General features: G+C 35.2%; 1 protein-coding gene across 1 annotated transcript; it reads right to left on the reverse strand.

Moving 5' to 3' along the window:
- Positions 1–13,806: 13,806 nt before the first annotated feature.
- On the reverse strand, positions 13,807–17,477 carry pax1a (paired box 1a). The gene is made up of 5 exons (XM_065288838.2): positions 17,474–17,477; positions 16,467–17,096; positions 15,572–15,705; positions 15,027–15,237; positions 13,807–14,239 (listed from the first exon to the last, which is right to left on the reverse strand). The coding sequence occupies exons 1-5, from the start codon at positions 17,475–17,477 to the stop codon at positions 14,148–14,150; spliced, it is 1,071 nt and encodes a 356-aa protein (XP_065144910.1). The 3' UTR covers positions 13,807–14,147.
- Between the last annotated feature and the right edge of the window lie 1,201 nt (positions 17,478–18,678).

Here is an 18,678-nt window from a genome sequence, read left to right on the forward strand (position 1 = left end):
GGCGCAAAGTATAGACTAAAAGGCTGACTTAGATTTACTCAGAGGATCCCAGACTTCACTGCAGGAAATTGCCTTTCAAGACCAAAGCAGATACCCGAGTCACCGACCAGAAGTAGAAGAAGAAGCTAAAAGCATTTCCTCAAGTCTCCCGACACAAAGCTTTTGTTCTCACCTACAAAAGGACCAGACACTGAAGAGTAACTTCTTGACTTGACTTCTGTTTCCCACAAAGTTTAAGGTTTCCCGTGAATGCCACAGATTACTTCAAATATCTCATTTTTTTATGCAGTTTGTTAGGAACAGATTGTTCAGTATCTTTGTTTAAAATAAACATTTGACTTCAACATTTTGATATTTACAACAAGTTAATTTATTTCTTATTCCTACTTTAATTTCTATTTTCTTCAAAAAACCTTCACTTGATCTATCCTATAAATCAAGGTGTCATAATGATTTCATGGCAAACAGGGCAGTTTCAGACTAAGATGGGTTTCCCGAAGGGTTAAGATTAATACAGGACTAGACCTTAGTCATATTAGGACATTTACATGAAGTGTTTACAAGCAAACTGTACAAAAACATTACATGTGTGCATCTTAAGACAAAACAACAGCACTGATCAGATATGTCAATGCAAGGCATTTTTTAAATTATGCAGAGGTGTAAAGAGTAGCTTAAAGCCATACTTGAGTAAAAGTACAAATTCCTTACTGTAAAAATTACTCCACTACAAGTTATAAGTCACCAATTTAAATACGACTTGAGTAAAAGTATTAAAGTAACCCAATTTAAAAGTACTCAAGTATTTTTACTCGTACTGAATGTTGGCTCAAAGATGCACTAGTCCTCAACACAAAAAGACATTGTAGGACTGGGCAGTGAAAACTAAGAAAGTTTATTTATGAGGTTTTATTTCCTAATATAGAAAAGAAATCAAACACCTCAAAATTTTGACCTGGCAGAACAAACACAGATTAAACATAGTCATAGTCTTTTGACTAAAATTTAATTTGGTTTTAGTCATATTTTTGTCATCTGAATTGATTTAGTTTTAGTCTAATTTTATTCAACTAAATGCCATGAGATTTTAGTCTAGAAATCTACATTAAATTTAATTTAAACCCATTTAATTTTAGTCTAGTGTCATTGTGTACTTGAATGTGCCATGCTGAAAAATATATAGCCTAACTTTGTGATATAAATATATGGTAACACTTTACAATAAGGTTCATAAGTTAACATTAGTTAGCTACACTAGTTAACATGAACTAATAATTAACTGCACTTATACAGCATTTATTCATCATTGTTAATGTTAATTTCAACAATTACTAATACTTTATTAAAATCTTGTTAACATTAGTTAATGCACTCTGAACTAACATGAACAAACAATTAAAGCTTACATTTTTATTAACTAACATTAACAAAGATGAATAAATAATGTAACAAATGTATTGCTCATGGTTTGTTGAAGTTGGTTAATACATTAACTACTGTTAACTAATGAACCTTATTGTAAAGTGTTACCAAATATTCTTATATAGGCCTATCCTAAAAAAGATATAATTTTAATATTTAAAAAATTCCAGTAAACTAAAATTACACTAACAGAAATATGATAATGCATATTAAAAACGTGAAGTTGTTCATTTGAAAGATTAATTGTAAACACATGTAGTACGTAACACCACTATCTCACATAAAGTGCACTACATTTCTTGCGTCATGCATCCCTCTTTACATTAAATACATTACAGCATACTTGATTAAATGCGCAGTAAAATTGTACACTTATTATCAATCTTATAATGTACTCAAGTTACTCAGGCAATCAGTACAGGACATCGCTGGTTTATTTTGGCTTATATAGTAAGTTATATCAAGTTATGTACCAGCTCAGGTTAGCTGATAAGGTAGCATCAGAGTATATAAACATTTGTGCTTGCCTTTGAGTTGCGGGATGACTCTCCTGCAATCGCGCATCACTTTTGCTTTGATTGTAGCATCACATGTTTAACAAAGGGTCCCTTGACTGAAGCAAATGTGATATGCATCCATATGTTTGCTCTTTATCTCTTCTCTCAGACCAGACGCGAACTTTTCTCTACAGTTTATGACATACGCAGCACGCAGATGTCCCGCTACGGTGGCTCAACGCAAGCCATTCAGCGTTTGACATCAAAGTACCGCGAGACCAGACTTCTCCAGATGCATTTGATTCGCTCTCGCAGTACTTTGATTTCATACGATTGCTCTGCGCAGCGCCAAATGTGTGTGCGTGTAACCTCGCGACCACAGATTCTATCCATCATCACTCTCTGACACTTTCGTCTCGTTTTTATTTGACGAATAAACAATGTAGCGAGTAACGTTAAGTGTCATTTCAAATGTAGTGGAGTAAAGAGTACAAATACCCGATCAAAAATGTAATTGAGTAGAGAGTAAAAGTTGCCTATATTTTTGATACTCAGTACAAGTACAAAGTAGCCCAAAAAATACTTAAGTACAGTAACGAAGTACATTTACTCAAGTACTTTACACCTCTGAAATTATGGCAGCCTAAATATGCCAAATTGTCAAATCAATATATATTTTTATGTTACATTAACCTTAAGTTAAACAATTGAAACTTTATGTTATGTCAACTTATCACTGGTATAAACTTAAAATAGTATGTTAAATTGACCTTCAAAAGTTGTTTTAACGTCATGATGTGCATTTTAGTCTGGGACTAGGATAAGCCCTGTCTGTGAACCACCCCATAAAGTTTAGGTTGAAGTAGCAAAATCGTATGCATTGAAAAGCAGCCAAACTTGTGTTGAGCAGACCTGTGCAGCGACAGAAAGATGTCGTGGCGTCTGTTTGCATAGTCTGATCAGTTGATTGTTAGTACAAAGGTTTGGCCTCTGCAATGATGCGACTCCATTCAAATAAAGGTATTTACTCTTGGATCACGTTGCATTCCCCATTACTGCCAAGGAGCTACTGAAGCTCGACAAATAACCTTTTTCACTTTGAAGAAATTGCCTGTAATGACACCGTTAAAGCTCTACGAGCGACTATTGTTTAGTGAATTATGGAACAAATACATTAAACAAGAACAAATAATAAAAGCAAATATTAAACTGTACAATACCCACTCTATGTGATATAAGACAAATTATAGATAAATAATGTTACAGTCAGAAGTATTAGTTAATATTGCTGAATCAACCGGATCAGATGTAAATTTGTACACAATATGTAAAATATATTATTATTATAATTTAATAAAAAATTTTATAAATATAGATATTTTACACCGTCAGAAATAAAGGTTCAAAAAACTGTACCTTTTCTGTCACTGGGGCTGTACCCTTTCAAAAAGTACAGCTTTGCACGTAAGGATTTCATTTTAGTACCTCAGAGGTACATACTGGGACCAAAGAGAGCTTATTAGTTCCTCAAAAATACATATTAGTATCTCAAAGGTACATATTGGTACTAAATGTTTACATATCTGTACCTAACGGTCCATACAATTACCTTTTTAAAGAGTGCTGCCCCACTGACAGCTAGGGTACATATTTTGACATATTTTTCTACATTTTTTTTTTTTTTACAATGTAGGTCCTTAAGGTATGGTAATCTACCCAAAATTGTATTCTGTTTTGTTGTAATGGTACCAAACTGAACTTAGGGTACAGCCCCAGCGACAGAAAAGGTACAGTTTTGTACCTTTATTTCTGATAGTGTACAGTAAATTCATGTAAACCATCGGGTAATATCACAGTCTCATGGCAAGTCGTGGTATAGTAACAAAAAATTTTGGATTTTGAATTTCCATTATTTTCCATTTTTTCCTAGCACGAATTTCTATCAATGGCTTTTCGTGTCTGTGCCACAAGTTTCTTTATTGTGTCATTTTATTTATTTTTTCTCATCGTTCTTTCCTATTTTTAAATCATTGTCGCTTGGGGTTAGGGTTAGATTCAGGGTTTGCGTTAGTATGTAATTTTATGCATTGGTTTCTACATGTTTTTCACTTTTAAAACTATTTTCGCTTGGAGTTGGGGTTAGAGTTGGGGTTTGGGTTAGGAAGTTGCAGAAAGTGATTCTAACCCAAACCCCAAGCGACAATGGTCAAAAAATAGAAAACAACGATGAGAAAACAAAATATAAAATGACACGATAAAGAAACTCGTGGCACAGACACGAAAAGCCATTGATAGAAATTCGTGCTGGGAAGGACGAAAAAGACATTCGTCTCTAAAGACACAAAAAACAGTGAAAATTTGTGTCAGCAAACACAAATAAATTAATCGAAATGTTCATTACTATAACACGACTTGCCGTGAGACTGTTTTACATTTTGTTTTAAATTTTATCATAAAAATGAAGATTTTCTAGCCAGCACTGATGACGTCCTTTCTCATAATCTTACATTGTATTCTTTTGGGGCCTAACAAAACTGATAATGGACATTAATGGTTAAAGTAAAACACATTGCACACTTGCATGGCATACCTTGAACTTCTGACATCATCTGACTGAGTTAGTCTGAGTTAGTTAGGCAGAGTAAAAAATAGTAACTTGAAAAATGAACTAGAGGAGCTGCTCTTAATAAGAGGATATGAGCGCTTCTCCACGGCTGACCACGCTCAATGCTCTTCAAAGACTCGCCGAACCATTTGTATGGAACTGTTTAAAGGACCACCGCATGTACTTGGTTTTCTCAAAGCCTGTGCAAGCGAGTGACGGGACAAAACCAGAAAACAGCTATTAGGATCAACAAAGCTTTGTTAGCTTAAAATATATATAAGCAGTGCATTTATACATTTTGTAGTGGTATTAGCGGAGTGTCCCACTTTAAAACATTTCATGCTGTTTAATAAAATAAAACGCTACCTGTGCATTTGGCAGACATGTTGATGTAAAGCGACTTACAGTGCATTCAAGGTTTCATATTCATATTTTTGTCAATCGAACTCACAACCATTAGTACTGCTAATGCAATGCTTTACTAGTTGAGCCACAGGAACTGACCACATCAAAGGTAACATTGACACCTCCATGCATGTAAATTCTCATCGAGTTATCTCTCTTTAGCTCTATATTTAGCTTTATATCTTTAGCTCTTTATTTATGTTACGATTTTTGGGCTGTGATAAGTGTCTGAGCTCGACAGGGACTTTTGTGCATGCATATACATTTTTTTATTTCAACATGGATTTGTTTTTTTTCAAAGAGGTGTTAGGAACCTGCTGAAGCTTGACTGAAGACATGTACAAGAGAAATGTTCGACGATAAAGTTGTCTGAGAAAATCAGGTAAAAAGTGAGAAGGTGGTGAATGTAAGAATGAATGTGGGCACACTCTGATCTGCTCTGTCATCGTGTCAGACTTTACAGGAGTGGCACGCTGTCAAAATATGATTAATGCGTCGCAGCCTTTGTTGTGTCGTCCATTGCAGACTAAACGGTGGCAGCGTTTACTCCGAACTTCATTGTGTACGTGGTGCAGCTTGTCAGGTCCCGTTGGAAACGTTTCCGCATACCTCGCCTGTGTCAGACGCTGCTTCCTCAACAGCACAGCAGAAATTTTTCATTTGTCTTTGTGCCGGGCTCGTATTTACATCACACATTAATCTCCAGCTAGCTTACCTACTTTATCTGTCGTCACTAGCGCTGAGCTACGCACCATTGCAGTTAGCATTGTCTCAATGTCTTTCACAAAACCAGACACAGACCTAAGAAAACATCTTCTTGAATGTGAATCAGACAGTCAGACATGTTTGAATTTAGTTTTAAGGTCACAAACTTAAAATATACAAACTTTTTAAAACAGGCTCGTTGAATTTCTAGCTATTCGTAAGGAGGCCATAGTATGAGGCCTTGATATTTGATGTCAGTAACATCGCTGTTTTTTACCACACCAGATGTTATGATGTCATGATTTGTGTTTTGCCATTTTTCTATTGAGTGTATAATGACTTACATAAATGCAAGCAAGAAATGGGCATAAATTACCGTTTGAAGTTTGAATATTGGTGATATAGCATAAAATCAAGCATCTGCCCTGCTATTACAAAGCATGCATGCTGGATTGTTACAAAGATCAAAGTCCCGCTCTATCATCATCGTATTACTGAGCAAAATCCCTCTGGGAAACAAATATCCAAATTGCATGCGACTACCATTCACCAGCCGTCTCCATCGCATTACTCGTGTCGTAACACATTTGAATAAAACAGACACAAAACCAACAGACAGCACAGTGGCTTACCACAAGAACATATTTCTGAGGAAAGTCATCAAACTATTATCACCTCATAAGAACCGGTGCCAAAAATTAACTTGATTTTGCCACACAGCTTGATGGTAATTGCAAAAATGCATGGGATTGCATGAAGCACACGTAAGATATTTCTGTTCTTTAAATAAATCACAGATGGGCATTTCGGCAGAGGATCGTTCTCTATTCAGCAGATGATTCGGTCAGGGACAATGACAGGGAATGAAGCTCATCTCATTCCCAGATATCGGTTTACCACACATATACTGCAGCAGAAGCCACTAACACAGACTCAAAAGTATTTTTCCTTCTTACCAGAGATCTGTACTTCATCTGGATGCATTAAACAAATGGTATTTTATTGCTGTTTACATAATTTTTTGCAGAAGTTGACATCTTTAGAAGGACCTGGATGTCTGCAGTGATTCATCACAATTATAGATGAACACAATCTGACTCAACTAATAAAACACAAGTCTTGCTCTCATACATTTGAAGACATCGAGCAATCATTCATGGACAGAGGTGTTAACAAATTCTTTAAAAGCTCATTAAAGTCAGGTGGTTCAGTTAAGGATGAGACTGAGGTGCAGGTTGTACGGGTGTCTTACCCTTAAAATGAAGACACACAAAGCCTGACAAATCTGTTTTTATCATGAAAGATTGTTTAGAGCAGGGGTGCCCAAACGTTTTCCTACCAAGGGCCAAAAATCAAACCTGACTGAGGGTTTGGGTCGAAAGTAAAAGTTGCTGTGTAATATAACAAAAATAAAGTTGCCCTGATTCTCCTCATTTAGAATTTTTAATATAAAAAAGCAAACATTTCTCTGTTAATGCATAACTAATGCAGTTTTATTTTCAAAGGTAAACTTTTGTCTGTGTGCCACTGCCCCCACCTCTGCATTATTAGCCTATAGTATCCGAGTTTGTTGAGTTTCTTGATGCATGCTATACACCTTCAAGTATGCATGTACATTAACAAAAATGTATTCACTTTAATGCCTTGCATTGAATTTAAATGTACATTTTTGTAATGTGAAATAAAATAAAAAATGTACTTTTTAGAAAATGTTTAATTAGAAATATGAACATCTGCGACAATGACATTTCTCCTTTCTCCTTATCATGATGTGCAAAATTAAAGGTCATTGCGGGCCAACTTTGGCCCTGGTTTGGGCACCTCTGGTCAAGATTGTTGCTTTTTACTGAGGAATTGTGAAAAACCAACAAGGAGAAAAAACAACTGGGACAATGAAATGGATGTTTGCCTTGTTTGGGCACCTCTGGTTTGCAGCGAAACATCCCTTGGTTATAAGAGCTTTCAGTTAGAAAAGCTGGAAAATAAAAATAAATTAAAATCTACTATAAGACAAAATTGTCCAAAAATGTAGAAAATTCAGAGCTTTAGCTGTCTTGCGTGTCCTGGAAAGATCAATAAAATAGCACAATATGCATGCAATCTTAAATGAGGGGAAAAGAAAATCGAAGGTAACAGCAAAAGATTTAGGGAAAACCCTACAAACTGTAAAAGTCTGTCATGTGCCCACTATTAACAATTATAAACAATTGATGTTAATAGAAGTACGTCATAAATGAAACTACTATTGTCTGAATAACACAAGACCACCTGCATGTTCCACAACGCTTGGATGAAAATATCAGAAGTTTACCCTTTTATCAACCAGTGACTTGCTTTGCTGCCACTGAACTTTTTACAATCCTTGAGGGAATATGAAGACATTTTACAGGGAATATGTCATTCATCTCCATCACAAGACAATGACCCAAAGCACATAAGTAAAGATTTGAAATGGTCAAGCGGGAATGCTAAACATAATTGAGATGCTGAGCTAAAGACGATTGGTCAGTAAAAAAGGAACACATGCATAAGCCTACAGTATTGATAAAATGTATTTCTTGTATTGCACTGCATGTAGCTTTGGATAAAACGACACAATCTCATAGCAATTTGTACTAATATTATATTTTACGTGGTTACTAATTCGTATGAATGTGTACGACCAAATTAATACGTTTTTGTACAATTTGCTTTTGCACTGTGATGTTGGGTTTAGGTGAAGGTCTATTGGGGGGGTATCACTTTTTTTCTACCCGTCATTTCTTTTTGTGCAATTAATTTCTTGCAAATTAGCCAGCTCATAAAATATGTACAAATTGCATACCTCTGGTGGAGGTAAAAAAAATCTTTAAGTTACTCAATTTTTCCAGCTTGCATTGTAAATGATTACTCAATGTAAAAGGTACAAATGTTTACGTGTTCAGGTTTGATTCACAACAAGCTTGTATTTTTTAACATTAGATAATGCATTAGCTTGCATGAACTAACAATACTTCCATAGCATTGCATGCTGTTCACCATTTACTAATATTTTTTTATCAAAAGATATATCTGTTCATGCACTATGAGAATAACTTGGAATAACAAACATTAACAAAGAATAACAAGTGATGAAAACAGTATTGCTCATTGTTACTTCATGTTAACTAATGCATTTACAAATCTTAACAAATACACCCTTATTGTAAAGTGACCGTCTATTCAGATTGCACTGTAAAAAGTGATTTGTTGTCCAACAATTATCACATATAATGATAAGTAGCTTTTACTTAAAAACATACATATTTACAAAATATTTTGACATTACTTAAAATGCATTGTTCATGCAAAACGAACAAAACATAAACTACAAGATAAACTTGATAAAGTTATGCATAAAGTGAATTGAAAAATCTGAGTTTCAACTACAATTAAAATTAAGTAAAGCATCAATTTCATGAGTAATACAATTAAAATCATCAGTTAAAACGCAGTGGCGATTACAAATAAGCCCTAGCACCTAAATATTTTGATTATTTTCCAAAAAATAATAATTGATGGGGCATTTACATAGTTGTTAATAAGTGGTAGTAAGCTCTGTTTAGTATTATTGATGCTGTTTTGTTGTAAATGATCAGAGAGGGAGAAATAAGTGAAAACATTAGCATGTAGCATGCTGCCTACTGTTCCTAGTTCAACTGGTGTTGCAATGCAAAGACTGCTGGTTCGATTCCCAGGGTACACACTTTCTGCTAAAATTTACCTTGGGCACACGGTTAGTTGCTTTGGATAAAAGCATCTGTCAATTTGATTGGTTGCTGTGAGCTGTTATAGAGAAACTATGGACAGTAATTTTAATATTGAACAGGATAGCAGACATACTCATTATATTGCAATTACTTTCTTTTGTGATCATACAGAATAATCAGTAATAAAAGTGTTATTTTTAAGACACATTTAATTTGGTTCATTTTCATTTTTGTTGCTGGCTGATACTTGGCCTCGTATAGCAAAGCGCCTAAATGTTCTGAGCCAGTCAGCAATCGGACAAGAACATAAGAAAGATAATGTAATGTGAAGCCGACGTATCACTTCCAGCGGCTTGTTAGAACCACAAGATGGGCACTTGTCTCTGGTCCTATCTTTCCTTTACACAATAGAGACAGTGACAGATCACTCCCTCTCAGGATCGGAGCACTGATGTCCCGTTCTGACGCTGTACAGGCAAACCTCTCACTATTGTTTGGCTTAACAGATGAGTTTTGTTTCACCATTTTGATAATCTGTTGAAGCTTGTAGCTCCAAGACTGAGAACTTCAGAAGAAAAACATTCCTCACTTAAGAGATGTACAGTGCATTTACAGTTAAAAAAACTATGTTCTTATCTAAACCCTTCTGTAAAACCTATTTTTGCAAAGATAAGGTAGATAAAAATCCACGATTTGCTCTGAACTGTGGTTAAGAGTGAAGAGTTATTGTAAAGTCATTTTTCCATTGTGAACATGGAGAATTTGCTCCAGGTGCACTTTTGCTGCAACAAGTTTTGGATGGGAAGTATTTGCTGCTGGAAAAATATTAAAACATGAATATATTATGATTGTTTAAACATCAGGACAATATCCTGGGTGTGAACACCAATGAAAAAAACCACAAACCTTCAAACAGCATCACTATGCCAGCTGCTCGATCCCAAATCCCAATTATAGTGAACTGAGGGCAAATGCAACAAACTATAGGAGATATCAGGTTACAGATATTAGCAAGCAGAAATGGTTCAAAATGGAAACTATCTATTGGAGGAATTGAATCCTGCAAAGGTTTAGTCTTGTGTGAATTACTCTCATTAAATTTAGGATCAGCCATGTGCTGCTTAAAGCTTTGGCAAACACTTTTATCCAAAACAACTTACAGTGCATTCAACGTATACATTTTTATTACTATGTTCCCTGGGGATTAAACCAAAGACATTTGTGCTGCTAAAACAATGCTCTATCAATTGAGCAGAAACTGTTTAGTTTAATCAGAGGGCACTAGACACAGACTTTACTACAAGATTAGATTTAGGTTAGGGTTGCTGACATTAAAAAAATATATGTCTATCAAAAGCTGCTTGGTTTTTCAGAGAAGCCCCACACTTTGGATTTTTGTGATTGAATGAAAAGTTTAATCTGGATGAAACACATATCAGTTTGGCCATTATATATTTTTGCTTATAATTGAGGGAGGTTTATACATTTGATGTGTTTTAAAATAGTAACCAGAATGTCCATATCTGATTTACATAATTATTTAGACTTACAATATTGCATCAATATTTCCTTTTTGGATCACATTTTTTACAATAATAAAGTGTTGACTACATCTTATTCAAAAGTTTATCCATATAAAGATTGGAAATTACATTTCTAAGGCTTTTCGTTTTCATTTTAAATTATTTAGGCAAATACAAATTGTTTAAAGTTAAATTTATCATGTTTCATTTTATATATAGCATGCAGGCCATTCTGCGTACTATACACCATTCACACTTCATACAAACGCAGATGAATCATTCGTTGTAATGGTTATTTACACAGACACACATCATATAGCTAATGGTTTAACCCACTCAAGAGCAAGCATATATATATTTCGGCATGGCAGCAAACTTAAACACTAAATGCACAATAGGCAACACACTGTTAAAGCGAATGCAACAAAAACCTAGAATAATCTAGAATTATAGTGAATAAACAATCCTCACAGACATTGTAAGCGCAAAATTATTTTAAATTAAAGTAATTGCAGTCTATTATTTTCAAGAATGGGTTGATTATTTTATAGAATGGATATGATAAAAAAACATTTCTTTTTTTGCAAGCATAATTTACTAAATAATTTTAACGCACGATTTACACTAGGTACTTAAAAAACAAAGCGCATGCAACCTGAAATTTCGTACTGTAAAAAATATATTTGGATGAAGTTGTCCTCTGCTGCTGATCTAGAGTCAGTGTTTCTTTACTTGTAATTATGGTTTAGAGATGGCTTACTGATTATGGATCAGTAGTTACGCGCTAGTTTTTCTAGAGCGCGCGAGATATTCCAGAGCAGTTACAGTATGTTCAAGGTCAAAGGAAGGCTGAGCTTCTCCCAGTGTAACACACGCTTATAAATACAGGTTCAAAAATGTACTTTAAACATCCACTGAAGCTTCCTGTTGCACAAAAGGTTCTTTATAGATCCTAAATATGATCCGCAGACTATAAAATGCTAAGAAAGAAAATGTGTTTTTTTTAGAACCTTATATTAGGGGTTTTGGAAAACATTAATGATTATTCTACATCGCAGCCTGCAAAAAGTTTGTAATAAACCTGTACATTTCTTTGTCCTGATCAACAAATGTATATTTTGAGGCATGTTTGTAACCAAACCCATCATGAGCCCCATTCACTTTTATAGTAGGAAAAATAATACTGGATGGGCTTATGAACGGTTTGGTTACAAACATTACTCAAAATATCTTCCTTCGTGTTAATCAGAACAAATACAGTACATTTATCCAGGTATTTAACTACATGAGAGTGGGAAAATTATGACCGAATTTTCATTTTTGGGTGAACTTTTCTTTTTTATTTCATTCAGGCAACACTTTTCCACCAAATGGTTTCGGTTTTATAACTGTTGTGTAGAACCAGAAAATCCACATTTTACAGGTTGGCGTGAGTTTCTTGCAGCCTGTCAGTTGATTCTTCTCCATAAATATGAACATATTTAAATGTTTACATGCTTAGGCCCTTTATTAGGTTCCGACTCATATGATCATAAAAGCTTAGGAGAACTTTAGTCACGCGATGAAAAATGTGCATCATTATAGATTATTTTAAACAAGGCCTGTATGCTTTTATCGCAGTCATTATTATGCGGAAGCAGACACTGCAAATTATTTTTTCAGATTATTTGTCATTTGTGCATGCAAGAATAAAATAATTAACACTTATTCGGGTGTATCAAAGAATAATATTTTAAATTAGTACGTGCAGTTTAGAAAACACTGCAATTTGTTTAAGCATATTAACAAATATTGGCTTTAAAGTTTCAAAGATTCGTTTTGCTTTATAGGTTCTTTCTTAATTTCTCTTGTTAATACCTTTTTAATTCACTGTATAAATGTGACAGGCGTTTTTAAAGTTAATATCCCAAATTATAAAATATTGTAAATCGAAAACAATTTGACTTTAAAGTTTTTTAACACATAATTGCGATGGGCAGTGCTTTTTCGATTAAATGAGAAAAATACAAATGTAAACATATTGGCCATTAACAGATGCTAAGTTTTTGGATGATATAAAAATATAAATTAATGTTACATGTGTTAAGCGTGTTGATATACACGTATCAATAAAAACACACAAACGTTTTTAAATCCAAAGAAAATGTATAAAATTCTCAGAATGTTTTCGTTTTTATTATCAGCAATAATGATGATAATAATAATAATAATAATTAACACACGTTAAATGTAAATGCAGTGGACATGACGAAGTTTTTCTACTTTTATAATCGAAAAATAAGTGTAACCCGAAGATTTGTAATGTACAATCAGCATTTGTGCATTTATGCTAACCTTTGCATTTTCCATTTTGGTAAAATATTGTAAACAATGAAACAAGCCATCAAAAAGATAATTTTCATAAATTATAAATCAGTTTCAAGAAACAGGGATAAACAGCGATATCCCGATGGTCAGATTGGAAAATTGACAATCACACGTTTTATATATATTTAATATTGAGCTGTGTGGCACTGGTCCAGCATCAACAGAGATAGCATCACTGGAGGCGCCAAATGCGGCCAAGCCCCATTACGCCTAGTAGCGCACACAGAATGGTCCTATCGCTTTGTGCACAACAGTGCATTAAGCCTTCTCTATAAATAAGACAAAATATGAGTTTAATGTTATACCCTTTGGCAGTTAGTTTTAAAGTGCTCATAAATGTATAAATCCAATTCTTATCCTATGCATACGAAATCCCATTTTAGTAAAATATGGACTATTATGAAAAAAAACAATAACGATATGGACTTCAGCTCTTTATTTATGCAATGTCTTTATTTAGCATATTTACACATGAATTTATAAAAAATATATGACTAAAGCTTTCTTCATATTTACATTAACAAACAATTCGGTTCACTGGGGGTTGTTTAATGTAGATATCTATGCAATGAGTTTTATTTTCTAAATCGTAATTGATGAAGACGTGCACGAATTAGTCTACTTAAAATGACAAATTTTGTACCCACTATACAGTCGTTTTTATAAATAGCACAGGAAAAAAAACATTTGACATAATGGTTAAACAGCCAACCACCAAATAACTCTGCCTGGAGACAGAGTTATAGCCTAGTTACAGTAAAGAACAAGGTCGTGTACATTCATTCAGAATTACAGAAACCGTATACCGCTCCATCAGAACAACACCATCAGAAGATCGGTTGAACTTACAGTTTATGTTGTTGAAATGCGCTTAAATCTATACTGGTGTGTGCTGTTATGAGGATGAGGTAGGAAGACTGAGTCCGTGTATGCTGCTCAGGGCCTCGTGCTGCTGCTTGCTTAGGGGACTGATGGGCTTTCTGTCTCCTGGGTTGGACAAACAGGAGGGCAAATTTAGAGAGTAAACAAGCTGCAATTCTTCCAGATCACACATTGTCTTATTGTTTCTAAACTTGTGTTTATTTTAACGCTGCGTAATGGGACCCATTCTTTGAAAAGAAAATTTTCGTCTAAAAAAGGCTTTAATTGCAAAATGTGAAAATAGCACAAAAACTGGCTTTCATATTACTGATTTAATGAGTAAATAATTTATTCTATTATTTAAAAATAATATGTGGTTACCTAAAGGTCAGGTAAAAATAGTATTAGTCGAAACTGTGCATTTACATAAGCGCGTAAAATAGGATGGTAATAATAACAGCGTATCATTTGCATCTATTTACAATAACCCTTACGCAGACGCCTTTATCCAAAGCGTCTCAAAGTATACATATTTCTTATCAGTACCTAGGAATCGAACCCACATCGTTTGTGCTGTTAACGCAATGCGCAACCAATGAAGCTACAGAAACAAGGCCTACAACTAAACAAGGGCATTCATCTGGGAACATACAGCATTGCTTAAAAGGCTCAGAAACCCAACGTGACCTCAGTCCGAGACAAAACTGTATTTGCATGTCTGATGATCTTAATGAGACTATATGCTGGATCTGTCTTTGTAGCTAATGCATGAAAGCCACGATTAAGGTATTTTTTGCTAACAGACTATATAAATATAATATTTTCTCACATATCAGAAAAACATTACCCAATCACATCGATAATTAACGACAGTTGATGTGTATGTGTGATATCAGGCCATGATTGCGCCTACCATCTCGCACTGCATGTTTGAACGCCATAGAAGAATGGATGTCACTCGGGTGCATCGTCACGCCACCGCTCGGGTGAGAAAGGCTCGTGCCCTGGGCCTGCCAGTGATGCCCGGGACTCACATAACTGCCAGCCGGGCCGCTATATACACCATACTGGTTGGAGGGAGAGTACGCGCACGCTGGGACATAACTGGACAAAGTCGATGAAGGCTAAAATAAAGACAAAACATGCACATGAACACAGAGCAGACACACACACAGAAAATACAGATTGTAAAAAACTACACAGTTACAACTCTTCAGGTTTACATTACATATATTGTATTTAAATATGACTGACATTATTATTATTATTAAAGAGGCGCATTTAAAATAAATAAATGCATATAAATAAGTACATAGGCTACTTCGTACGTTGTTTATTAGTATTACATAGTATTTACTATTGTTATTACATTGCCTAGATAATTACTATGTAAAGTGTGTTAAAAACTGTAATTTAATATTCAACAAAAGATAATACATGCTTATAACGCATACGCACCTGAGGGTATTTAATATCTGCATCAATAGCTGATTTGTCTATTCCATTGACTCCATGTGCAGAAGGAAATGTTGCTCTATTGACGCTTCCCCAGTCCTCCATTTTTGGTGCGTACCCTTCAGCGCTAGCAATAGCTGGAAAAATAGTTCATTTAGATTGTAGCTTTGTATCTAACAACAAAATACCCAGAGCAGCATACAATAAACACGTAAATTACATATTGCATTAATAAAAGATTGTTTTTCCCCTCTACTACTTTAATCGTTTAAAGTATTTTAAAAATAAATAGCACTAATGCGAAAAATAATGTGCAAAACTCTGCATGCAAAATTTGTAATAAAATTATTTAAAACGAATTTTAAATAAACATAGTGTGATCATGATCATTTAACGAAGCTCAATATGTACCTTTTATTTGTTTTACTTCATATTAATAAATTCATTTAAAATGAAAACACAAGGACAATTGTTCGAATAACTGTATAAAATGCATTGCAATGTTTTTTTCAAGAAATATTTTAAAGAATTCAGATTGTTTTTAAATACTGACAGAAAATTAGCAGACCTGTAAGCCTAAATGAAATATTACGGCTTGACTCGAGCTTAGTACCAAGAACCTGAAGGCCTACTCGATGTTATTGATCTTATAGAAAAAAAAACATCTCCATACAATAATGCATCATACAAGTAACATGACTCTGTTTTCTAAATTAAAAATAAGACTCTTTAAACCTGTCTGAGGTTTTCAAATCCAAAATCTCTTTTCCCCCCCACTTTAGGAGATTACAGAGGCCTCAGAAGCCTGCTTTGTTTATGCACTACAAATCAAGCAAGTGAGGCCTAAGTAATCACTTCATGAGCTGCTCTAAACCCACAGCTCTCCAATAATTCTCACCTGTAGGATCCATGAAAGCCCGAAAACCCAATATATTGCTGACAGTGTGCGCGGAAGGCCAACCACGGGAAATGCTTACATGCCCACCCGTGACAGGAACACCGGGCGTATTGCTCATTTTGGTCCCGGAAGGAGACATTGCATTGGGGTAAGAATAGGGGTATATAGGGTTATAAGGAAGACTGGATTGCGGAGAGGTTTGCTTGCCATTTTCATATTGGTTAGGCTGGGAGAGGTTACCAATCTTGTTCCTTAAAATCCGGCTGATGGAGCTAACCGATGGCACGTTGTATTTGTCACATACTCCATCCGCGAGAAGACGGTCCCGGATCTCCCAAGCAAAAATTCCAGGGTCTCCTTGTTTGTAATCCCGTATGTTTTTGACCACATTCGGCGTCGTAACTCGGGGTTTGCTACCACCGATTGCGCCGGGCAAAATGGATCCAGTTTCGTTGTATCTCGCAAGGATTTTACTCACACAACCATGGGAGACCCGGAGCTGTCTGCTAATGTCACAGGGTCTTATCCCGAGCTGGGCTAACTCCACGATTCGTAATCTTATTGCATTTGGCAAAGGACGTCCATTGACAAAAACTCCCCCCAGTTGGTTCACCTCACCGTAGGTTTGCTCTGAAAGAAACACATTTTATTTAATTTAGGGAAAATGAACGTGGTAAGAATGTGGCGTTGCACACCACACACGCATTCGATGTAAGCTAACCAAATCAAAGACTTAAAGGTAAACATCAAGGCGATCAATTTATCTCAATCTTTTATATAGCAAAATGTTTAATACTGGCAGAACCTGACACTGAAGAATATTGATCTAATGGAAGACAGTGGATATTATTTCTGCACAACATAAAACGCACATTTTAACGCATATAAACAGAAAGCGCATCGACAAACAACTGTCTTTAAAAATTCAAGGCGTAATTATTTACAGTTTTTTCTGACTTAATTTACCTCTCTGCCAATGAAGCATGAAAACATGAACGAGAACTCACCCATTTGCTTTTCTTTGAATCTGTTTCTCTTCAATGGCTGAACGCTGTCGCATATGTAGAGATCCTGAGAAGTGGGTTTCAAAATTTCGCAAAACGGTTTGTTTATTCCCAATAAAAAACGTCTGCATACAAAACCTCAAAACAGTCCAATGCAGAATGGGATAGAGCGTTCCTCTCCAGTTAAAGAAGGATTTGTCTGATCCCGCAGGCAGAAATTTGTTGGAGTTAATTTGACGCGTCCTCCACGTCAATCTTACTGGTTACGCACAGAGCGATGCGCTCATTTCATTGGTCCAGGAGTCTTCGAATAGGCTGCGTGTGTGCGCGCATCTGTACCTTCCACTATGAGCGACTTTAACCTTTTCTGTAAACCTCCTCAAATTTGGAACGGAAGAACATATCTGCGTTTAACCTTGACGCTTTCCCAACATCGATCATAAGTTAAATAACAATGTGATTACAAACCCAAAGGAATGGACCAAGAGGTTTGAAATAGAAAAGCTGCTGAGGCGTCCGTATTCAGTGTGAGGTATAGATCAGGGAATTGCATGCACTTTGTCTTATATGTACAAGTTTTATATGTCAAATAAGCAACAACAACTTGACTAATTTTGCGAATATGCATGCGCATTGTAAAAAAAGTGATAGCCTGCTGACTTAGTCGCTAAAAGACCAATTAAAAAAACAATAATTCACTGAAATTCACCATTATGGCATTTTATTCGTTTATTTATTACTTAATTCAAAACAAGCACTGACACCTGAACACACACTATTTTAGTAGTTCGCAAATTACTGAAGTAACTTTTCTTCATGCATAAATGTGTACATATTTTATCAATCGAATTAAAACATTTCTTTCAAATATCTGCTGTATTTATGGACAAAATAATAAAAATCCTGCGTAAGCGTGAGGTTACACTGACTGTTAAGAAGTGACGAGATACAGTGGGGCACCAAAATGCTAAAATAATCTGTGTACATTACATAGAAATGTACAACATTCATTTATCAGTATACATGCAGCAAATTAGGCCCAATGCAATCCATATCTTTGTCACTGGAATACTGTATGGCATATATAAGGGCATTGGCTGAATTCCAAAGGCCAACATTATCACAGCACGCCCACAGAGTTTCCTGTGGAAGTAAAGAAGGTATCGTTTATTAGCTCACAAAATGTCACTTGTAAAAGTTTACAGACG

The sequence above is a fragment of the Paramisgurnus dabryanus genome, chromosome 17, assembly GCF_030506205.2.
Source record: "Paramisgurnus dabryanus chromosome 17, PD_genome_1.1, whole genome shotgun sequence".
NCBI lineage: Eukaryota > Metazoa > Chordata > Actinopteri > Cypriniformes > Cobitidae > Paramisgurnus > Paramisgurnus dabryanus.

Bases quoted from the DNA above. Each gene is read 5' to 3' on its own strand.
- pax1a (XM_065288838.2), bottom strand. The intron at 15,706-16,466 runs GTGAGAATTATT...CTATTTTTCCAG, and splicing joins GGCTTTCATGGATCCTACAG to CTATTGCTAGCGCTGAAGGG. The intron at 15,238-15,571 runs GTGCGTATGCGT...TCTTTATTTTAG, and splicing joins CAGATATTAAATACCCTCAG to CCTTCATCGACTTTGTCCAG.